The sequence below is a fragment of the Sturnira hondurensis genome, unplaced genomic scaffold (genome assembly GCF_014824575.4).
Source record: "Sturnira hondurensis isolate 20B ecotype Veracruz unplaced genomic scaffold, ASM1482457v3 Scaffold0001221, whole genome shotgun sequence".
Lineage (NCBI taxonomy): Eukaryota > Metazoa > Chordata > Mammalia > Chiroptera > Phyllostomidae > Sturnira > Sturnira hondurensis.
The window spans coordinates 195,806-219,319 of NW_028073852.1; the positions used below are offsets into that span (position 1 = coordinate 195,806).

Below are 23,514 nucleotides of genomic sequence, written 5' to 3' on the forward strand. Positions count from 1 at the left end.
AGTCCCACTGGAGGTTGGGGCTGCCGCGTGGGCTCCAGCCCACAGCTCTCCGATGCCCTCCTTGGCTCCTCCTCAGACCCCGGCGGTGTCTTGGCAGATGTCAGGGCAGGGTCCTGGGTACTCCGCTGGGTACTCTGCCGGTGGCGGCTGTCCTTCCCGGGCTCTGAGTGTGATTTTTCATCTCATCAGCACTGGTCACCCTGGTCCCGGACTGGCTGACAAAAGCGCTGGCCATGGTGATGGGTTTGGGGGTACCGTGCACTCCTTCCCTCTCGAGGAGGACCCCGGAGAGAGAAGGAGAGCTGGAGAGGACACCCTCGGGTGGAGGTGAGAGCTCAGCCCACCTTGTGGGGTCAGTAGCAGTGGCGATGGTGGGGGATTAGAGGCAGGCCAACCCCGGAAGGTCTCTCCTGCGTCCTGGCCCCAATGTCAAGGGCTACGGCCACACTGCTGTCTTGGTCCTGGCTGGGCCCTCCCAGCCTGTATGGAGCTGGTGCCGCAGGCCAGTCGCTGCCCCAGAGGCCCAGAGCCTTCCACCAGTAGTGGGACCTCTGTGCCCAGTGTTACTTCCGTGAAATGTGAGGCTTCAACCGCAAGACCCAGGGCCTGCAGGGCCGACTGCTCTGTGACACGCCCATCTGAAGACACGCAGCAGAACCAAGGTGACTCCTGGCCAGTTGAGAAGATGGGGGTGCCACACGCTGGAGGGACAGCCCCTCACCCTCAAGCCACCGGGCCCTGAGGCGCGGACAGAACTTCTCCGTGTGTATGAAGACATGAGATCTCACGTGTATCTCAGTGTGTCTTCCTGACACATTTGTCCTTCAAGCTCAGTGCTTTTCCCCTAACTCTGACCAGGCCGCATTTGTGAAACCTGAAACCTGGCGTGCTCTGCCAAGGGTCAGGCCACAGCACTCTTCCCCACCCCCTCTTGTGAAGGCAGTGGTGTGGGTCCCCACAAAGGCGCACCTGTTAGGGCGGGGGGCGCTCCCCAGCCTTCTCCGAGCCATCCCTGAGGAAGGAAGCCACTTGTGGCTGTGGCTGTTAAGTCCAGATGCTACATCAAAGTTTATTCTCGTTGCTATGTGGATGTTAAAATGTCAGAATACTGGAAACTTATCTGTCTAGATAGTCTTCCAACAAATTAGAATTTAGAAATAAGGATAAGAAGCCACAGAGCTCCAGGAATGAGTCACACAAACTGCTCTTGTTCTGAATCATATCACTTCCTGCGGAGGTACAGCTGTGGGGTCTACGAGTTTTTCTAATGCCAGGGCATCTCCTTTTTGCATAAAACCTGAGCTCATTTTAAATCTATAATCCTTACTTCCTTTTCCTTTTAAGTGCTGAAAGCATTTAAAAGTGTCTGTCCATACCCACCATCCTTCCTGGGCCTTTCTCGAGGACCAAGGACAATGGCTGCTCCTGGGGTCTGTTTCAGTTTATTCCGTATCTGAGCTGCCTTTGCACAGACTTTCCACGCTTAGGAGCTATGTACAACTCATGTTTGCCACGGGCACTTTCTGTTGGTGCAAAACAAGGAGGGTGCCCCACATGCCGGGCTCTGCAGTACAGCAGCCTAGGCCTGCCTCACGTGGGGAACCTTCTTCTGGGCAAAATTCTAAGAAACTGGGTTATCTGATTTCTCGGGGACACAAGTGGGGGGTGACAGCTGGAAAGAGGAAACAGAAGTCAATGAAATGGATTAGAAAATCCAGCATTGGTCTCGGGCTCTCGGGAGGGGAAGGGGTGGCAGCCTCGGTGAAGTGTGTGTTGGGGGCCACCGGGAAGCCCCGCTCCTTGTCCTACAGAAGTGAGCTGCAGGGTCAGCCTCAGGGCTCTGCCTGGGGCCTGGCAGTGCGGGTTTTGACACTGAACCTCTGACCGGGGCTCTCCCGTCCCTCCTCATGGCCCAGAGCGCCCTCTGCTGGGCTGCGCAGCACGGAGTCCACTTGCACCATCTGAGCAGCAGGTTCATTACCTGTAATTTACCTACATGCGTAAGAACATACAAAACCGAAGTGAAAGCATTTATGCCTCTTGGGCCTATTTCATTTGGGCTCCGAGAATTCTGAGTCTGTTGGAGGAGGCAGGCTCAGCAACTGAAGCAGTTTTCGTTGAAGGCGAAGTCCCCGCCTCACCAGTTAGGCCGGGGCTCCGCAGGTTGTTCTGCTGCCTGTTTTGTAAACAAAGTTGGATTGGCGCGCAGCCAGGGCTTTGGTGCCCACGGTGCCAGGCTTGCTCTGCACAGCGCCAGCAAAGCTGGGTGACAGAGGAGCAGTGGAGGCACCAGCCCCTGGCTGTGAGTACAGCAGGGTCTGCAGTCCGTAAGGTCCTTCCGTCTCCCAGCGGAAGTGGAGGCCTGGCGGTGCCTGGGGGGGGGGGGGGGGGCGCTGGGCACGAAGGCGTCTGCTCTCCCCAGTGCTGTCACACTAACCTTCACGTAGTAACTTCTGAGTGCTTCAGAGACGTGTCACTTGTGCACGGCTTCCTCTCTCTCACGAGGAAATAGGCCGGGCGAATGGGCTGTGGAGTTTAGTTCTACTTTCTTCCTCCCCCAGGGTGGCAACCAGTCGCCCTAAGCAGGGCCTCTCATGTAGGTGGCAGGGCCGGGGTGTCCCAATGCGTTCCAGGGGCCGCACCTGGAGAACCAGAGGTTGGGGTGGGGCAGGAATCGCGGCCCTACACTGGGCCTGGCCTAGTCCTCACTAGTGGGATGCTGGCCTTTGTCACCCCTGAGAACCTCGTGCCGTCACCTGGGACTTCTTCATGCGAGGGGCAGGGGGAGATAAAGGTATTTCCTAGGAAAACTCTCATCTCTGAGAGTTTGTGATCGTATAACCTCCTTCCCTCTCACCTGCAGTGCACCCACTTTAAAGAGAAACAAGCTGCTCAGCAAAGGCGCTTCTCTTTCTTCACCCACTGCACTTAAGTGGTTCTGCCCAGGTGCTGTCCTGGCCCCTGGTCTCTGACCTCTGGCCTTTGACCCGGCAGAAGCTGAGGCTCATCCAGAGCCCTGAGTAATGCAGGGTTGTGCAGCAGCAGCAGTCCCAGCAGAAGAGAAAACCATAGCAGGTGTGTGTTGTGTGAGCCATCTCCACGCGAGCCAGCCAGCCTTCCGCGTGGGGACACCCAGGTGCTCACAGAAGCGAAGCCCCGGGGTGAACACGCTGATCGTTAGAATGTGCTAGCGGACTGGGTTACTCGTTCCCACCCTGGCCTTCCCACGGAGAAGGACACTTCCCTGGGCGTCTGCTGTGTGTGTCGGGAACGGCCTGCGAGTTCCCTTTCGTGTCTGCGAGTTTGGGGAGCTGTGGTGTGAACACAGACTGTTTCACCGAGCATCAGGTGTCATCTAGTCTGGAGGTGACAGCCCGCCGGACTCTGGACACACACGGAGGTTGTCCCAACGGTGTTTCCTGCTGCTCTGTGCTGCTGAGGGGCTGGCCCCTCTGTGTGCCCGGCGACCCCTGAGCACCGACGCCGCCTTTTGGAGGAAGGAGACTTGACGAGCAATGAGCGCTGTTGAAAAGCAAGAACACAGAAAAGCTGGAAAGCAACCATCAGGACATCTGTCCTTGTTCTGACAGGACGGAAAAGTCACCCTAGTGTTGTGCTTCCTTTGCCTGTTTCACTTCTGTCCTTGTGCCCCTGTCGCCCTTGAGATAACGTAGGTGCTGGGTGTGTGTGCTGGAGCCCACGGTGGCTGCCTGGCCCGGCCGTGCCCAGGGCCTCGCTGTCAGTCCGCAGCCAGGGGGGCTCCTGCACCAGCAGCCTGTGAGCGTCAGCCCAGCAGGAGCTGGGGTGGGGCTGGCCTCGGCCATCGGAGGGGGAAGTGTCCATCTGGCGGTCAGGTCTCCTGAACCCTTGTATCTACAGGGAAGGGACATGCGAAGAACCTTGTCACTTTGTGATGGCACGCTGTGGGAAACTAATTGTAGGGTGCTTGTGACAAGCTGTTCTTAATCCTGCCAATGTCAATGGCTTCTAGGTTTTTACCTCCAACGGCCCAACCGTGATCATGCCCTCCTGGTTCTGCTCTCGAGCGTGGTTTTCACACGTGGGCCCGTTCGACGAGGGCGGGCAGGTAAGTGTGACTCCCCCGTAGAGCCCTCCTCTGGGGGTGGGGGGAGGGCCCGTCACTCCCGGAATGGGCCCTTCACCCTGCCCACTTGTAGGACTCAGGGCTTAGAAGTTACCGTGTGTGACGATCCCCCCACAGCACTCCTGCTGGGCTCTGCTGAGCATCCCAGAGCACAGCTGGGCTGGGGCATGTTTGTTTTGCCAAACACAGGGGATTTCTGTGTGGAAGCTGCAGGCGCCCTGGCCCAGGCCCCCAGTTACCTCATCCTGGGTGAGAAGCTGTTTGTGGGAGAGTTTGGGGTGTGGAGGATGGGGCGATTAGTGGGGGGGAGCAGCTTGTCTCCCCTTCCCCTGCCCCTGTGGGCAGCGGCCCCTGCATACTCCTGTCCAGACCTGGCAGGAGCTTGGGCCACACTGGCCTAGGAATGGAGACCTGGCTGCTGACCTGCTGACCAGTCCCTCTGCAGAGTGTCTGACTGAATGTTCCAACAGCTGACTAGCAAGCACACCTCACGCCCTGGCCCGTGTAGCCCCACTGGCCACAGTGTTGTCCTGTAGACCAAAAGGTTGAGGGTACAGACCCTGGTTGGGGTGTGTATGGGAGGCAACCGATCGGTGTCTCTCTCTCACATCAATGTTTCTTCCTCTCAGAGTGTAAACCTCAGGGTTGGTGAGTGTATTCCACCCCCGACCCACCCCACCCCAGCCTTAAACTGGCTTTGAGAGCACGGGGCCTGGTCTCCACGGTTGGAGGGGTGGACCAGGCCACCACCACCCTTCTCCAGTACCTCACAGAGCTGCGTGGCCACCGTTCCCCAGCTACGTTCATAGGGGTGTGTGGTTAGCAGGCTGTGACTGGGAGGGTGAAGGCTGGCCCAGGGGCTTGCGACCCGAGGCCTGAATGAGCAAACTCAGGCAACGCGGACCTGTTCTCCTCCCTGTGCAGGGTGTGCCCGAGGACCTGCTGTTCTTCTACGCCCACCTCCGAAAGGGCGGCGGGGTTGTCCGGGTGGACCAGAGCCTCCTCCTCTACCGCTACCACCCCAGCGCGGCCACACACTCTGTCCTCGAGTAAGCAGGGCCTGACCCGGGCGGGGCGGAGGGTGCTGTGGACTTCGAGGGGCCGGCTGAGGCCCAGGGTCCAGTGTGAGTTAACTCAGGATGGAGTTCGAGTGTAGGAAGTGACTTCAGGTGGGCGGGGGTGTCCGCTGCCACTCCAGCTGAGGGGACCGGGGCCAAGCCACACTCCTGCTCGGGGTGCTGTGGGGAGGCCAGCTCACACCCTCTCCCCCTTGTCTCCCTCGGGGCCTGAGCCGCTGCACCGGTGGGTGGGAGGCCAGCTGCTGGCACAGGGTGGGAGCGGCGTGGGGTGCGGTGGGTTGAGCAGAGGGAAGGTATCTTTACGCCTTTACTCTGAGCCGTGCGCTGTGTCTGAGTGCACAGGGATGTGTGCTACATTTTTCTCACAGTGACAAGTGTGTCCCTCACCCCCTCACCATCACACTGTGTTCACTTTGGGGACAGAAAGGAATGGTCTGTTGTCAGGGGACCCTCTCAACCTGAGGTCCTGGAGGCTGAGAGACTTGTCAAAGGTTGTGGCTTCTCCACTGGAGCCGCCTGCCCCAAGAAGGGGGTGCTGTCCCCACACTAAGGGGCACGGCATCCCTGTCACCACATCGGGGGAGGGAAGCAACTAGAGTCATGAAATGGGGGCCCCTCGACTCTGCTGTGTCCCCCAAAGACCCTGTAGAAAGCAAGCGCCTGGTGCTGACCACCCACTCGCCAGCCCATGGAGGGAGGACCAGGCCACAGGCCTCCTCGCCCCCTCCCGCCTGCATGCGGTGCGCGTCTTTGACATCGGGGCCCTTTTCCCTGACTTTGCAGCTTGAGGCTCTGCCACCCACAGGAGAGGTGACCTCATGCAGTTTCGGTGTGGGATTAAGGGCTCTGAGCGGAGTGGGAAGACCGCACAGAGTGATGAGCTTAATTAGAGCCTGGGGCTTGTCAGGAACCGACTTCCCTCACTCTCTCCCTAGCGTGCTCCACTTCTTTTCCTTCTTAAAAGAAGAATGGTCAGCACATGTATCATTCAGCGATTTTCACTGACACACTTCAGACACCAATAAACATAAAAGAAAGTCTATCAAAAAAAACCAGGACCCACCTGTCAACCTGCTCTCCCCAGGCTCCACTTCCTGCCAAGCTGCACAGCACAGGGCCCTGTTGCCCTTGGCCTGGCACTGACCACTGCCTCTGCACCTGTACTTGACTTTGGGTACTTTCTCATACACGATGGCATCTGGCTGCTGCGCTCTGACACGGCATCTTTGCTTAATTAACTGCAGCTGAGTTCACCCCGCGGGGGTTGCTGCGGCTGTCTTCTGCCGGCGCCTCACTCGCTGGTGCCACCTCTGTCCAAGCCCCCAGGCCTGCTGTTGCCTGTGGAGAGAGACACTGCCACTCCTCCTCAGGAAGTTCGGGAAACGCCCATCCGCAGGTCTGGGGAAACCTGTGTGCCGGCCCTGCACGGCCCAGCCCTGGGGCAAGGACACTGTCCTCCAGGAGGCAGAGAGGGGCATGAAGTGCAGTGCTAGCGTGTTCTCCCCGGCAATCAACAGTGAAGACACAGTGAGAATGGGGTCCTGGGAGGAAGTGCCCGCCACAGATGTGCTCTGTGTTGCAGTCTTACCGGCTCACGTGTGTGGCATGTTCAGACAGGAGACCCCTAAGACTTAGGAGACACAGAGGTCACTTACTACCTGCGTCCCTCTGAGCCCTGCTTTCCTTTCGCACTGAGACTCACCGCTGGGACCCGTGCCACAGGCCGTGTGGCACAAGTCAGACGTGTCCCCCCCAAAGGACCACTCTCGGGGCAGCCCCCCCATTCCTGCCCCACCTGCCGGCCTGCGCGTGCACCCCACGTCACCCTGCCCTGGGGCTTTAGGACAAGTCTGGTTGGCAGTTCAGAGGTGCAGTCTAGGCCATTTCCTCTAAGTGTCCACAGAAACGGCGGGGCACCCCGATGGCAGTTGCAGCCCACATGGGCCTCGAGGTGAAGAAAACTGGTTACAAAGAGAAGCAGTTTGCGTCTCAGAAAAGGCCAGACTCTGCACTGAGCAAAGGCCTTGTGTCTGCAGCCCCTCCTCCCTGCTCACCTGTGGGGGGAGGACGAGTGCCAGGCAAGCCCCTCCCTCGCTGGCAGGGACCCCAGGGCACCTCCACTGCTGCCCAGCCCAGCACCCTGACCCCGCAGACCCTGCTCTGCACCTCCCAGCCCCCAGCTGCCCTGCCCCCCCCCCCCCCCCCCCCCCCCCCCCCCCCCCCCCCCCCCCGGCTCCCTGCCTGAAAGAGGGAAGCGGTGGGAGGGACTCGAAAGCCGCCCGTCTCTTCCTTGCTCAGGATTTCATGGGTTTGCTAGGACTCACTTGTGTGAAGTTCATCTTTCTTAGAAACCTCTCTCATTTCCCTGGATGTTGGCAAAGCCGCACACACGGCAGCCAGGCCTGGGTAGCGTGTAATCGGCTTGGAGTGTATGCATCCTGTGTGTTTCTGAAATGCGGTGTCAAGCAACCAGGATTAGGGACTTAGCATCTTCAAGCACCAGTACCCCCCAACCTCAGCCGCCCAACAGCTGTGACGCATGCCAGTGTGAAGTGGGAGGTGGGCAGACAAGGCCGCGGGAGGCGCCCAACGCTTGTAACCTGAGAGAAGGGCAGGTCCTTGCCCAACTCCGCATGTTGCTAGAACACGCTAAACCGGGTCAGCTGAGTGTGCTGGTCTCCCGCCGTGGTTGGGGCTCTGGCAGTGGCAGACCCCATGGCCAGGCCTGGAGCTACAGTCTCCGTGTAGCGAAGGGCTGGAGAAGGGACCCTGCCTGGAGAAGACAACCCAGCCACCTGCGCCTCTTCCATGGAACTCGGCCTTGTGGGGGCTTGAAGGGCACGTCCAGGTCCCTCTGCTTGAGTTTACTGTGGCTGCAGGTGTCCAGTGATGGGGCGGCCACGTCTCCGGTGGGCTTCCTGAGTGTGTGACCACGGGAACAGTGGGTCCTAAGGTCCCGGAGGGTGGGCACAGCTGTGGGGTCCTGGCAGGTCATTCTGGGTTCACTTACTCAGCCAACAGCAGGTGAAGCTGAGTGCGCAAGGTGAGGAGGGGGAGTGTGGGGAGTGCGCATGCTGCCCCGAGGTGAACGTGGACCAAAGGGCCCTGCCAGGCTGGGCAGAGGGGTGGGGGAAGGAGGGCTGGGGCTGAGTTTACACCCGTCCCTCCATAGGACCACCATCTGGACCCACCGTGTCCACTTCCTGGAAGAACAGGCTCTGCCACACTGGGCGACCTTCACCATTTGGAATGCAGGCAGGCAGGGCCGTCGACTCTACCGCAGCCTCTCGGCAAGAGCGCAGCGCAAGGTGTGCCCCGTCCCTCCGCTGGCCCCATCCCACACCCCCACGTCCAGCATCACCAGCCCTGAGGCCAGCACCCTGTCTTCCCCCAGGTGGTTGCCTTCTGCGATGTGGACCAGAACAAGATCAAGAAGGGCTTTTACTGCTACGAAGACTCTCTCGTATGTGGGGTCCCGGGAGCCCCTGGTGGTGAGGGTTTGGCCATGCACACCACGCCAGGCTGGCCTCTAGGGGCTGCCCTGGGCTTTCTGAGTGGGTACTCTGGGAAAGGGCCAGACGGCCCCCAGGCCTGGCAGACACCGCCCCCAGGCTCCTGGGGTCTCTGAGGCCCCAGAGCCACCTGCATGCACCCAAGTCGTCCCACCAGATCTCCCTGTCACCCACCTTGGGGTGGTTCTGCAGTGGCTAGAAGGTGGCTGGGCTGGGGGTGGTGATGCTGGGTCCAGCCCTGCGCGTCCAGTTGAGCAATGTGGGGCACTGTGCGGGAGGGGCATGGAGCCCTGCCCTCAGCCTGCCTTGTCCCTCAGGAAAGGCCCAAGCCCCGGGTGCCCATCCTGCACTTCCGAGCAGCCCGGCCGCCCTTCATCATCTGCGTGAAGCTGGTGAGTGCTGGGCTGTGGCCACGGGGCACGAGGACCATGTGGCTGGGACCAGCCCTGGACCGTGAGGTGACAGACTGCTGCTCTGGGGGCCAGGAAGGTGGCAGCAGCCATGGTGCTCTCCCGAAACGGGCTGCATTTCTGTAAAACCACACAGGTTCTCTCTGGTCACAGGGGCACCGGGGCCCACATGGCTGTGCCTGCTTCTCAGCCCCAGGCTTCACGTCCGGGCCCCACAGCGAGAGGCCAGGGCCCCTTCTCGCTTGCCTCTGTGGCTGGGTTGTTGAAATCATTTTCTGAGACGTGCCACCACCAAGTGTCCCACATGACGACACCTATCAGTGGGCTCTGGGGTCATCTCAGGGACCTTGTAGGACCAGGTGTGACCTGGACAGTCTGCCTGCTGGGTGACGACCCCCTCTCTGCTGCAGGAGTGGGGACAGAGCAGGAGGAGGCCAGGATCCATCAGCCGCTGGTTGCTGAGTGGCCATTTCTGTCCCCAGGGCTGCTGCCCTCCTCAGAGGCACTGGACGGGCTGGGTGGAGATGTCTCACAGACCCATGCCTACCAGCGCCCATGGGATGTTGTGGCTGGCTGCCCGCAGTGTCCTGTCGGGCCCCTCCCCTCTGAGCAGAGCAGCAGCAATGCCGAGGAGACCACCTGATGCAGGGAACCCCAAACCTGGAGGGAGGCTCTGGGGGCCTCCAGTTGGGCCCAGGGGAGGTCCGGACTAGGCAGACCTGCTGCTCCTCCTGCAGGACCTGACAGGGGGTGAGTTTGAGGACAACCTGAGGTCACTGCACCTGCAGGAGGGCCGGGACTTCCTCCACTTCAGCTGACAGACCCGCAGCAGCCGTGGTGTCAAGCAGGTAACAAGGGCTAGAGGGCAGCCTGGGAAGGACGCCCCACGTGGGACCCGTTGGGGGGGGGATGTGGCAGCTGGTGCATGGCAGACCCTGCATGCGAGGGGCTGGCCCTTAACCCAGCAGGCGTGTGACCCACCCTCACCATGCACCTGACAGGTTGTGCACACACTGCACACGCACCTCAGACCGAGACATGGAACATGTCCTCTGCTACCTCATGACCCAGAAGACTGTGGGGTCACATACCGTGGATGGATGGATGTGAGGGCCTGTCCCAGGGACCACCAGGGGTGCAGCCACTGTGGTGGTTTCAGGAGGCATGTGGACGGAGACAAACCATCCATGAGAACAGCAGGAAATGGGCCGTCACCGACCAGGTCCCGTGTTCACCGCACCAGCCACAGTTCGTCACCTGCTCTGCTCTGGCCACAGCCTGAGTCGTGGGGCCCAGGGATTCCCACCAACCTGTCGCTCAGACTCAGGTGGCTCCAGAAACCACAGCTGCACAAGGAGTGCGTAGCCACCTCACCCTGCTGCTGAGCTCACACAGCAGGGCCCACTGCAGCCCGGTGTGAGCGCCTGGTGACCAGCGGGGCCTGAGGGTGAGCAGAGGCAGCTGGACGCTGTCCGCTGGCCAGCCAGATCAAATCCGTGTTCCGTGCATCACACAGTGAGACCAGCACTGGAGGACCCTCCCGTCTCCGCGATCTCTTGTGGGGGTTTCTGCTACACTAGAGATTCTACTCCTCAAAGGCCGTGTGCTTCGTTTTCTGCAGCCAAGGTCCAGATGCTGCTCAGCAGGCACCCCTCTCTCACCCCCCAATCTGCCATGTCTTGTACCCGGTGCACAGCAGGGGGGGACTGTGTGGCCACCTCGCACCAGCGTGGCCCAAGGCTGCTTATCCAGGACCCTCACCAAGTGGCCTCTGCCAGTCGGGGGGTCTCCAGCCAGTCCTCCATCTGAAATGGAAAACTCCCTACTTGAAAGGAGGGCCGCACACTGGGAGACTTGAATGGGTGCTGGTCTTCCCAGGTGCAGCCCTCACACAACTGGGATAAAGGCTTTCTCTTCCAGGGGTTCGCGGTGACTTGCCAACAGGTAAATGGGCAGGAGCACATGGACAGGAAACGCTCCCAGCCTATCCCGGGCTTGGCCCAGGCAGGAGAGCGCCAACCTGAGGGGCAGCAGTGAAGCCCCTGGTGAGGCCACACAGCAGGGCCCACTGCAGCCTCTGCTCCTGCCCAGGCACAGTCACAGCTCTGGGTTTTTGGCCCCAAGGATGGCACGCCGACATCTTTCCTTTGGAGGGGGGCAAGGGCTCCTGCATCCCGCACTCGCCTGTTCCCTCTCCATGACAACCTGAAGGACGCTGCCCACAGGCTGGCCCCAGCCCCTCAGAGTCCTCGGCACTCAAGCGGCAAACCCTTACACACATCAGCCCCACTGGCTTTTCGGACGCTCAGTGTGAGCTGGTGCTGGACGAGTTAGAAAGAGGGTGACTCTTCCAGAGTCACACACGTGAGCTGCAACACTTCCCAAATCACCCGAACCCTCGGTCCTGAGACGCTGCCCCGGGTCGCCCCCTCGAAGCAGAGGCCCGGAAGGCTGCCCCCAACGCCCATCTGCCAGTCGGGGTCTGGCACCTGCATCTCAGTTCCCATGCCCTGGCAGGCTGCCCCTCGCTCTGTCCCAAGGCAACCAGCCCCACCATTCACCCAGACAGACAGACAGACAGGTGTGGACTGCTAAGCACAGGATTTTATAAGATGTGGGTTTACGTTTAAGACAAAAGCACCAACAACCCAGGCCACCCGAGTGCAGAACGCATGTTATAAGAGTCCCTCAGCAAATGTACCAGCCGATGGCCAAGGCGCTGTGTCCAGGTTTTCTATGCTTGTCACATCTGGCGGCTCCTCCAACAGACGGGCGCATGGGCTCAGCTTCCAGGACTGGCCTCAGTGGGCAGCGGGCTACAGAGGGCATGGGACAGGGTCAGGCTGGTCAGCACTGTCTCCCTGCCACCTTCCTGCAGGGAACTGTATCTGTGCCATGTCCCCAGGGCCACGTGTTTGGCAGATAGGGAGGTTCCTGTACTGTCCTCCCTGACTTCACCCATCTGTGGGCAGAATTTTCCTAAGGAAAACGTAAATGCACGTTTTACGTTTACTTGGGAAGCTGATGTCGCCTCTGGCTTGTGCCCAAGGAACAGGAAGAGTCACATGTTCACCTGCCACCTGCACTCCTCACGGTGCTGCCTGAGGGCTGACCAGATCGGCACCTGCCCCGCTCGGCACCTGGAGTGGGTGTCTGTGGGGTACCCAGCTGACACCACTGCGGCACCAAGAGGGATGGTAAGGAAACGACACTCCAACAGGCCCAGGTGGCCCAGGAAGAGCCACAGGACAAGGCAGGGAGGGGCTGAGTGGAAAGCGGGCCCAGCCAGCCAGCTCTGAGACAGGTCCCAAAGGCAAGGGGTCCCAGAGTAAAAGCCCCACACCCAGCGCCGCCGCCCCTGCTTCAGACCACAGTGAGTCGGGAAGGGAGTTGTTGCTTCTGAAATGGAAATGCAGAGAGAAGAAACAATGGGAAAAGGAAGAGAACAGCCAGGAACTGCGGGACAACTGCACACAGACGTGCAACACCTCTGCTCCACAAGCCGCCATGGTCAGAGTGCTCAGTGTCACCGACATCAGTTCCCAGCAACCCCAGCCACGCTCCTGCCAGGTTCCACTGTGCACACTGACAAGTCAACTCAAGGCCACCTTGAAGAAAACAAAACTGGGGGGCGGAGACAGCCAAGTGCCGTGACCTAATGGATGCGAGACCTCAGACCCACCTGCATCCCTGGGACTGAAGGGCCTACACATCTGTCTGTAAGAAGGGCTGGTGCTGGCTCAGTGACAGACAAAGTCCATGGAGAACAGAGACTCCAAGGAGAGCCACGTACATGGGCCCTGACTTAGGACAATGGACAAGGTGATGTGGTCCGCCTGCTGACCTCTCCCTCACCACACGCAAAACCCAGCAACAGACAGGTCGTGAATCTGATGTCAATGGTGGAACAAAGCTTTCAGGAAAAAAAGCTGAGAGCTATAAACAAAACCTTGAAATAGATAAATGTACCTTCAACAGAATCCGTAAGACAAGATAAACAGGGAAGAGTGGTGGTGGAGTGGAAGGCATTAAACCCAAGGACCAGAGGACAGTACCCTACAAATACAGAATCAAAAGATGGGCAACCCAGAGGAAACACAGAAAGATCTGACCAGGTGAAGGAAGAATGTCCAAACAGCCAGCGACCACAGAGGTGCCCAGCCTCCCCCAAGGGAGGTGGAAGCTGAGCACACATGCTAACGAGCAGCACTCAGTCCAGGCACTGTCGCCCGCACTGCGTTGCTCAGGGACCCGCCCTCCATGCACAGGCAGGTTCCCCGGAGCTCCCACTGCATGTTAGACGGGAAGGCCTGGGTGCTGGTGACGGGTGTGGGGGGACTGCGCACCACCCGGGGTGTGACCAGCACCAATGCCAGCAGGGCCATTCTTCCTCGTCCTCTGAGAAGCTCAGGCACCGCTGCTCCAGAGCTTGGGCCCCGACCCAAGACCAGGGGGCATCCAGCAAGGACAGGGACGAGGGAGGGGAGTGGCCCCATCCCAGTGGCCCCACTGCAGCTCCTGTGGGGCTGATGGGCAGACAAGCCCTGCGCCTCTGGCAAGTGCACATGGGAATCAGAAACCCATCCATGGCCACAGAGAACCTGCAGGGACAGCTCGAGGGCCCGAGACGCACGCAGGGAACTGCAGTGGTGGCACACGCACCACAGACATGGACATTGGTGGCTTCAGTGGACAGACCCACAGGCCCCAGAGACCCTGTGGGGTGACGGAGCTCCCAGGCTGGAGCATGCCAGATAGGTGGCGAGGGGGCCAACACGGAGGAACCAGAGCGGGCTCAAGGAGGCCTCCGCCACATGGGCCTCCAGGGTCCATGCCGGCTCCTTGGGGGCCAGAGAGGCCAGATGGTCACCCACCCAGCAGAGGGCCCGACCTGGGTGCAGATGCGCCACCCTAGACGTGCCCCTTGTGGGAGGGGGACTGGGAGGCAGGGCACCTGGAGCACAAAACCCCTTCCTCCCGGCACTCAGCACCTGCTGTGTGGCACAGCGTGTCAACGCTGCTTGGAGAAGGGGCTGACCAGGGGGCTGGTCATGCGGTGCTCCACCCCCCGCAGTCCCACAGGTTGGGTGGGCCCAGGATGCTCCAGACTGCAGCTCAGCACCACAGATGGGTGGAGCCGTCTGTAGGCCTGGCACGGAGAGGGCCCCCGGTGTCCCTGGCGCAGCCTGAGGGGGCTGTGCAGTTAGTTACCTTGGGGACCAGCTGAGGCCTGGGTACTCCGAGGAGGTCACACAGGTGGTTCCGCTGGGCTCTCACTAGGTGCAGCTCCTCGTCCCTGGGAGGAGAGGGCAGGGCAGCTTCAGCCACAAGGAAGGCTGCTGGCTTGGCGTCGAGCCTGACAGGAACCTTAAACTCTCAGTAAACTCCCTGTGGGGTGCAGACACCCCAAGGTACCTCAGACAAGTAGATCAGGGGAGGACCCCCACCCCAGAACCTGCACCCTGGCCCCTCATTCTGGCTCTGCTCCTGAACCCTTTTCTGGGAAAACTGCTGGAGGACACAGCCCGGGTTCGACTGGGAACAGAAGGGAAGGGGGTGCCTGGTGGGGGAGCGGGGGAGGGGCAGGGGGGCCCCAAACATTATCCCTGGGCTTTTCTAAAGTTCTGTTTGATTTTGCCCTGGCTGGTGTGGCTCAGTGGATTGAGCACGGGCCTGTGAAGCAGAGGGTTGCCGGTTCGATTCCCAGTCAGGGCGCATGTCTGGGTTGCGGGCCGGGTCCCCAGTGGGGGCCACGTGAGGGGCAACCACACACTGACGTTTCTCTCTCTTTCTCCCTCATTTCCCTTCGTTCTAAAAATAAATAAAATATTTTCAAGTTCTGTTTGATTTTAAAAGCTGTTCATTACTTTCACTAAAAGTAAAAGTCAAATCTAGCAACCACAGAGAAATACGAGGGGAGCTCCTTTTTAAGTAGAAAGGGACTAAGGCGCAGGGAATGAGCCCCACTCGGCCCGAGGAGGACGGAGGGAGGGGCGGGAGCAGCAGGAGGAGCCAGGGACCCTTCCACCGCCGGTGAGTTCAGGCCACTTGGCTCTTCACTGTCCTTTTCAAGGTGAGTAAGGGTTTTTATCAAAAACCCTTGGGTGACAGCACAGAAGGGGGTGTCACCCATGCGGGAGATGCTGCCCTCTCCAAGGATGCTGAAGACGGACCCCAAGTATGGGGCTGGTCCCAGCTGCTCACAGAGCAGAGCTCCTGAAACCACATTCCTTGTCTGGAATAGTCACTGGGGGGCACAAAGGCGTTCATGAGACTGTCTCCCTAGAAAGCTCAGACCTCACGGAAGCATCACTGTTCAGAGAGAGACACGTGTGGACATACTACATGAGTCTGTAGGCAGAATGCACTGACCCCCTCGAGCCCGGCATGGGCAGTTGGGGTCCAGCACCGAGACTTTGGCCACCAGGGCCCAAGCAGACTGCCACTGGACCTCTGCAAGCTTTGTGCCACCTCCAAAATGGGGGTGAGGACAGGGGTGCGTGCGTGCGTGTCAGTGCATGGACATGTGAGGGTACACAGGCCAGTGTGTGCGGTGCCTGGAACACGCCGAGTATCGCCTGCGCGCCTGCTGCTCCCGGTGGTCCTCAGTGCTGCCCGCCCCAACCTGCGCTTCCAGACCACACCTTTCCGGCTTCCGGACACCACCCATGCCTCCCCTTCCTGCAGCACTCTCCCACATCTGACACTCTCCCGCGTGTCACTCCCGGAACCACCAAGACTCAAGAAGCAACAGAGAGTGCGCCTACAGTGAACTTCAAGACCTATGGGCAGCTCCTCGTCCTGCTGTGTCAGGGAGGCAACTGGGTGTCCAGGGAGGGAGTGAAAGGAACCCTGTTTCCTATTTCCTCCATCCTTTCCGATTTAACACGTCCATATGTGGCCATTCCTACCGACTGGGCAAAGGCCTACAGGCCCTCCTTGGAGGCGAGTGGGCACGGCAGCCCCCGTGGCAGCCACGCAGCATGGGTACACACACGTGTTCCCACACCACACACTCCATCGCGCTTCTGACACTGAGGCTCAGGCAGGGCACCAGCCCCCATCGGCACCCTGAGACCACTTGGTGATTAGTTCATGAAAAAGTCTACAGAAAAATAAAACCTTAGCCCACCTCTTTACTTACAAAAAATTGCCCTGGAAAGAAAAGTCACTTCATTTTGAAAACCTTCTCCTTGGACCCCAGGAGGCACGGCGTCTGCTCCCCTGGGGTGCGAGGGAGAGAGCCGGAGGACAAGCAGGCAGGAACAGACCCCCCCATCGCCCTGTCCCCTCATATAACCACGAGCCAAGGCCATCAGGGGCCGGGAGCCTCACCTCTCCTGTTCCCTTCAGAGGGTTTGGGGGAGAGACCATGGGGACAGGAAGGGAGGGAGTCCCCATTCACTGTGATGTGCACTGGGACGATGCATCCTGGAGAGCAGAGGGGCCCATACTCACCAGGCGGTGCCACTGAGCACAGCCATGACCTCATCCAGAACATCTGTGCCCACAGTGTCCCCATAGGTGAGCAACATCTCGTACATCTGGCTCGCGGTGGTCTTGCGAATCTGCAGAGGACACAGCACACTGGGAGAGGAGCCAAGACACACAAAGCAGAGGTGACAGGGCCCTGGAGTCCGACCGAAACCTGAAAGACATGCTGACCTCTGACCCTAACTCAGGGGATCTGGCCACGCCCATTTGTCCCCGAGACAGGAGAGGCCACCTGGTTCCTTGGCAATCCTGCCAAGCAGCCTATCAAGACGCAGCCAGATGCCTGCCAACAGGCTGGGCCACACAGCTCTTACTGAAAAACCTCATGGGGGAGGCCCCTGACTGCGCACACGATCCCTCACCAGCTGCTCAGGTGGCCTGAGAAGCGGCATTTATGAGGGATGTGGCTGCGTGGTGAGGCACCCATACGAGAGTGGCACGTCTGCATAACCTGAAGAGCATCTCTTCAGCCAAAGGGAAGCGTTTCTAGGAAGCCTGACCCTGTGGCAGGCAGTTCTGGGTGAAGGTGTCGCTCAGGTGTGGGGCTGTACAGGACCCTCTGCTGAGACCCCCGCCCAGGGCCCCCAGGGGCAGACACACCTCCTGCTCTCCCCCAGGAGGACACGGAGAGCCGCCCTGCAGGTGCTGCTCCCAAGACCCGCGTGTCCACGCAGCAGGACCCCCCTGCCACACCTCACCACGTCTGAAGAGGCAGAGACGGCCGGGCCCCCGCCCACACCCAGATGGACCCCGCAGCTGCTGCCCCAGCACCGGCATCCAGAACCCCGCCGACGAGCTGCCACGGGGAGACCCGGCGCAGGCGGCCACACACTCACCACAGGGAACGGGTGGCAGAGCAGGAGCAGCAGCTGCAGCAGCACCTTCCCCCTCACGCCGCCGGGGAACCGCACCATCCCGCAGAACCTGCAGGGCCGGTGACACCGGTGACGTGGTGACGCCAGTGCGCACGGGAGGGTGCCCAAAGCCACGGCTACCCCCAGCACAGCCTCCAGACCCCTCGCCCTCCTGCCCAGACCTCAGGCCAAGGCCATGTGTGGGCAGAGCTGGGGATGCCGCAACGGCTTCACTCCCGTTCTCAAGACTTCGCACGGGCTCGGGACCGCAGACTCTGCCTCTCGCAGCCTCACCCCTGCCCCCAGCCCGCCGGCGCCAGCAGTGGCGTGGGACTCACACCGCGACGCTGGACCGCAGTTTCTGGACGTCCTTGGACTTGCGGATTTCCGCCTTACAAAGCGCAAGCAGCTTCACGCAGAAGGGGTGGCTGCAAGGGAAGCGCAGGGCGTGGTGTCATGCTACGCGGCCATCGAGGGACGTCCTGAGGGCCGTGTCCCTGAGGGACGCCAGGTCACCTTACCTGGATCCTGCACAGGCACACCTGTGCCAGACACCCACCCACCCACCCACACCCGTGGCCCCTCGACAGGAGGGCAGGCCTGTGGCTGGCAAAACCGACACACAAAGGAAACTAAACTGAAAATGTGCATGGTCTGCACCCATGGAGTCCCTGGAACTGTCCAGGGAGAGGGAAGGCACTGAAAGTTAGACTTCGACAAGGCGAGCGTGAAGAAAGCAGCAGAGCGGGTGATCCCAAAGAAGCCCGAGAGAAAGGCGGGGAGGTGGCAATCACGTCACTGATCCCGTAGGACAAGAGGAGGAAGAGGCACGTGGAGCACCAAGACATGCAGCTCAATCTAAGACCAACTGACGAGACGAGATGGGCCAGTGGAGAGGGGACGCCGACAGGTTTTCCCCAGAACTGCCTGCTGCTGACGAGACACACCGACACCAGACACGTGGGCACTTGTCACGAAAAAAACGGGGAAGAGTCACTGCGCACAGCTCAAAGTCAAGGGCTGGGGCCGCCACATTAATTCAAGACCAAACTGTGTCACTGGAAATGAAAAGGCTCGTCTTACTACTAAGACTTGACCTTAAATGTGAATATACCAAAATGTAAAGCCAAAAATACACAAAGCAAAAATTGACAAAATGACAGGAAAACTACAAGAGCTACATTCATAATGGAAAATGTTTTCTCTTGCCATTTTATTTTGAAAATTTCAAACCGAAAACACATTAAGATCTTAGCACAATCAGAAAGGAAGCTACCCCACAACCAGCAGGGAGATCTGTGAACGCCGGGAGGGCCGACCTCAGAGCCAGGCACGCATCCGAGGCCCCCGCAGACGTGGAGAAACAAGCACTAGATCCCCCCACCCCAATGACCCAAAACAACTAAAGATCAAACATTTACAGGACAGTGGCTGCAAAGGACACTGACCACTGAGGTGTAGGAAGTAAAGGACAGAATCTGCAACAGCCCGGCTCCCTGCCTGCTCGGAGGGATGTGGAGGAGAACCGTCCGGAACCCACGCCTTCCGGGGTCTGCAGTTGGCTTCTGTGCAGCCTCCGGGGGGCGGGGGGCTTCCCAGGACCCTCTGACAACGTGTGTGCCAAGACCACCCCGATGGATGACAGGAAGCCCCAGCCACTCAGCGATGGCCACTGCCAGCCAGGACACAAGGCGGGGAGCAGACCACAGAAGGGGCAGGAGACTGACGCTGCTCAGGGCCCACCTGACAATTTCAAAACTCCTTCCAAGTCACAGAAACGCGTCAACACGAGACCCAGGCCACGGGCCAAACCCAGCAGCTCTGAGATCAGACGAATCATCAGCGGAGCAGCCAGAAACCATGGCCCCGATGCAATGGGCCCCCCACTGAGACCCACCCAGGACAGAGCCACAGACAAGGAGGGGACAGAGGGGCTGTGATGGGTCCTCGTAGTGGGGCAGCTGCGGAGCCCTGAACACAGCAGAGGACGGAGGTGCCTCCCACCCAGTGCCACCCTGCTCTGCCCACTGTCACCACCTCAGGCCCCCGTGACCTGCTCCCCCAGCCACCCAGTGCCGGCCTCACGGGGGGCAGGGGGCAGGGCACTGACAAGGCACATGAAGACTGACCGCATGATGGCAGACACACTGAAAACTGCTCCTAGAGTTCTGGCCTCTGGGCCCGCCGTGGTTCCTGTGAGGGGGGACTGGGGGCCCGAGCCGAGGAGCAGTGCCGCAGGGAACGAAAGGGAGTACTCACTCCTCCTCCACGGTGAGGGTGTCAAAGCAGCCGTGGGCCAGCACCTGATCCAGCATCCTGAGCAGGGGCACTGACACCCTGAGGGGAGGGAACGTGCCATGAGACCTCAGGTGCCGAACCACGGGAGGGAGGGAGTGCGGAGGGTGGGAAACTCAGCACAAACCAGGCCAACCCTGTGCCAAGGCACCACCCGCCCGCCCACCCAGCCCAGACCTCGGGAGAGAGTCCTGTCGAAACAGTAAGCCCAGTTGGAACTTCAGGTGGAAATGGGGAGGAGCCGGGTTTCCCCGCCCCGTGGAGAGAACGGAGAAGAGAGCTAACGTGGCTCAGCCTCACAAGTCACGGATGAAAAAGAAAAAGTAGAAAAGGGGGTGACTGACTTCACAAGCGTGAGGGGCCCGCGGGAGAGACACCAGCCCCCAGCAGTCGCCCCCAGAGGACAGAGCCGACTGGGCGTGCCACGCCCTCAGCAGGGAGGGAGGCGTGCGTGAACGCCATGACGCATCACTCACAGCCCTCAGCTCGGCGCCGGCGGGAAGAGAGCCCATGGGTGACGGGGCAGGGGCGGGGGGTGGGGCATTGGGAACAAGCAGGTGTTATCAGCAGGGATGCAAATGGCACAGTCACTTTGGACAACAGTTGGCGGTTTTCAAAAAAGTTTAGCATTTGCCAACCACATGACCCAGCCAATGCAGCCCTGGGCCTGTGACCAGGAGAGGAGGACAGAGATGGCCACAGAGGGCCTCTGCGTGGACGCTCACCGCAGTTTCATCCGTCATAGCCTCAACTGGCAACACCAGCTGAGCGCCTGTCCCAGGCAAACAGAGAAACCAGCTGTAACAGAGTGCACATGGCTCAGCCAGCAGAGGGTCACTGAGAGAGTTGCTGGACCCGAGGAGCCGGACACGAGACGGGTGCAGAGTTTGAGAGTCCACCTGAAACTCGGGAGAGTGCCGGCCACACAGGCGTGAGGGACAGCACTGGTGATCCCCCTGGGGCAGGGGCGTAAAAGGGGTCGTGGGAAGTCTCAGGGTGTCGATGCACTGTCTCTGAACTGTGGTGATGGTTTTGAGGACTCTGACACAAGCCAAAATTGCACGTTTTACGTGAATTTCATCAGAGCTCATTCACACTCACCCAGGGCTGTTAGAAAAAGAGTAAAGGCCACGGGCTGGGCTCCTGCTCGTTGAGAGCTGTGTCCGTGCTGCCCACACACAGGACAGGCTGCTGAGGGCCCTCAGGGGGAACCTGCAGCCGCACGACTGCGACGGCCCTGGGACTAGCGAGAACTAAGTCCACCAACAACCCTCTCGCAAGACTGAGCTCAGAGCCCCCAGAGAACACCCCACCCCCGTGGGAAAGCAGTTAGCAAAGCGTTTAGAAAAAAGCTCTACTTGTTGCTGTGACGCTGCAGTCCCAGCTAGGGGAGGACGTGGGCCGAGGGCCTACCTGGGGGGGCCCCAGTGCGTTGCACTGCCATCTTTACTTCTGACACGTCCAAAAATCCTCATCCCACCAGCCCTCAGTGCAGGCTGCAAGGGGCCCCAGAGAGGTGACAGGGTGGCCCGGAGGTGCCGTGCCTGGCTGCGTCTATGACCCTCACCTCTGCTGGCCCCACCCTGCCCTCAAAACCTGGGCATCTGGGAAATGGCACCTGCTCACCTGTAGTTCAGAAGGTTGTCCTCGAAGACCTGCAGGAGGGCCTCACCAAAGCTCTCCAAGGCCCGCGGGGCGTTCTGGATGCCCCTCATGTGCGCAAACAGGCTCTGTGTGGAGTGCCTGACCTGCAACACAGGACGGTCTCCTCGCACCGAGACGAGACCAGCTGCTCCCCCACTGCCCACCTGCAGCAGCGACAGACAAACTCAGCGTGTGCTGCAGCAGAGGAGACGGAAGCACAGGGAAGGACCGGGCCAACGCCCGGCCAGGGCCGCAGACACAGTGCAAGTGCCTGAGAGAGAACACTCCCCTGGAGGCAGCAGCACAGCCCACACCCGTACACACTGTCACTCCGCACCCAGATCGGCCCCTAAGCCGTCGGTGGCAGACGGTCATGGGTCTCCACAGAAAGCAGGTCCTGGTGTCACAAGTGGCTGGTCCCTCTGAAACCTTTACACTGCAAACCCAAAGGCAGCCCCTGAGGCACCACTGGGCTCAGAGACCCTCCCCACCAGCACTACACTCACTCAAGAGCCAGGCCTGGACCCCAAGGGTGGGGAGGGGGCAACCCCATGCAGAGCAAACCCCCCGGGGGGCAGCAAGATGGGGCCGCAGAGTGCTGCCCTGCAGGGTGCCCTGCTCTTGGGGATTGAGTGCAGCTGGTGGCCACAGGCTTCCCCTCGCCTTCCCCTCAGTTTTCCAAACCAAGAGGGCGAGTCCGGAGGGAAGAGAACAGAAGTAGGAAGCGAATGAGACCCGGCCCAGACCGCACAGAACGCAGGAGTGGGGAATGGCACGTGTAGACTTAAAAAAAAAAAAGACTCGCTATTCCCAAGATGAACCCGCGCCGAAAAGGCATGAGGAACAAGATTTCAGAATGAAAGCAAAGACCAATAAAGAAAATACACGTACACCCCCGCCCAAAACAGAAGTCTCACGGAGAGTCGAACAGCAAACTCCAGGAAGCTGGACAGAAGGACGTGCAGGACCCGGAGAACAAGAGCGAACGGCAGAGTGGGTGACACGAGCGGGCAGAATGGACCGATGGACAGACGGATGGGCAGACAGATGTGCATGTGGGGGTGGGGACCGGAGCAAGGCTGTCCCCAAAGTGCCCGAACCCTGAACCCACGGATTCAGAGGGCAATGAACTGCCCCCGGTCCGTCGTGGACCCAGTGCCTGTTCCAAACTACAGTGGGGGCGGCCTGTGCCACGTTGTCAAAGGAAGCGCAGGGACGCACATGCGCACCGAAACAAGGGCGGGGCGGCAAGGGCTGCTGTCGTTCAGACGTCCATCAGGGTTATGGAGCTCCGAGGCCATGGGGACGCGACCCCAGAGAATGGAAACGCGGCACGCAGGAAGTACGCAACCCGGAAACCAGGTACAAAGTGGCGCGCGCCAGGGCCGTGCGCAATGTCCGCGCATGCGCGGTGTGTGTGCCGTGCGTAATACCTGTGCTATGTACAGTGCAGCGGCAGCGGAACAAGACCGCAGAGCTCCCAGGAAGCTGAACTGTGTGTAGCAACCGGTCACCACCGAGGCTCTGGCCCAACTAGCCCTCCTCCCAGGTGCCGGCACTCCGGGCCACCCTGGGGATCCACCCGGAGGAAGCAGCTGCCCGGGTGACGAGCTTCCCCAGAAGACCCAGCAGGGAAAGGGATAGCGCAGCCCCCGGAGCGCACGTCCCAACCCCTGGCCCACGCCCAGACAACGGCACCCCCATCCCAGGACAGACGCGCCCTCACCGTAGACTCTGTGAGACCGCCCACGGACACCGCCAGGCCCAGCAGCACGTGGTAGCGGTAGGTGGGCAGCCCGAGCAGCCGGGTGATACGCGGGAAGGCCTGGGATGGTGCCACCCAGTTGACAGAGGCCATGTCAGACCTGCAACACAAGCACAAGCTCAGGTTCCTGGCGCCCCTTCCCACCAGGCGGGCAGGCGGGCAGGCGGGCAGAACCCCAGTACCTGGGAAACAGCTTTTCCAACTCCCCACGGTGCGGCACATGGGGGACGGTGGGGCCGGCTGGTCCCGCAGCATGCAGCAGCGTCATGAACACACGCGCGGCGTGTGCTCGAAAGTGGTCGATCTTCTCGCTCGCCTGCTGGGCCAGGCAGCACATGACCTGCTGGCAGCTGTCA

General features: G+C 60.3%; 2 protein-coding genes across 9 annotated transcripts in view; one reads left to right on the top strand and one right to left on the bottom strand.

Moving 5' to 3' along the window:
* QTGAL (queuosine-tRNA galactosyltransferase) overlaps window positions 1–14,661 on the top strand; it is a 33,829-nt gene extending 19,168 nt beyond the window's left edge. For 3 of the 7 annotated variants that reach the window (XM_037063627.1, XM_037063646.1, XM_037063664.1), the window contains 7 exons: window positions 3,992–4,087; window positions 5,030–5,154; window positions 8,357–8,492; window positions 8,579–8,647; window positions 9,014–9,088; window positions 9,844–9,954; window positions 10,108–14,661. In XM_037063627.1, coding sequence (XP_036919522.1) covers window positions 3,992–4,087; window positions 5,030–5,154; window positions 8,357–8,492; window positions 8,579–8,647; window positions 9,014–9,088; window positions 9,844–9,924 — 582 coding nt within the window. In that variant the 3' untranslated portion in view covers window positions 9,925–9,954; window positions 10,108–14,661. Of the gene's footprint in view, window positions 1–3,991; window positions 4,088–5,029; window positions 5,155–8,356; window positions 8,493–8,578; window positions 8,648–9,013; window positions 9,089–9,843; window positions 9,955–10,107 lie in introns of those variants that run through there. The other 4 variants (XM_037063637.1, XM_037063655.1, XM_037063674.1 and 1 more) reach the window with 4 other exon arrangements.
* The window catches only part of TBCD (tubulin folding cofactor D), a 120,738-nt gene continuing 108,916 nt past the window's right edge, over window positions 11,693–23,514 (bottom strand). The window contains exons 31-39 of one of the 2 annotated variants that reach the window (XM_037063601.1): window positions 23,341–23,508; window positions 23,120–23,258; window positions 21,376–21,497; window positions 19,714–19,791; window positions 17,793–17,882; window positions 17,437–17,524; window positions 16,565–16,674; window positions 14,318–14,402; window positions 11,693–11,922 (exon numbers count right to left, since the gene is read on the bottom strand). In XM_037063601.1, the coding sequence (XP_036919496.1) occupies window positions 11,908–11,922; window positions 14,318–14,402; window positions 16,565–16,674; window positions 17,437–17,524; window positions 17,793–17,882; window positions 19,714–19,791; window positions 21,376–21,497; window positions 23,120–23,258; window positions 23,341–23,508 (895 nt within the window). In that variant the 3' untranslated portion in view covers window positions 11,693–11,907. The other variant, XM_037063591.1, reaches the window with a different exon arrangement.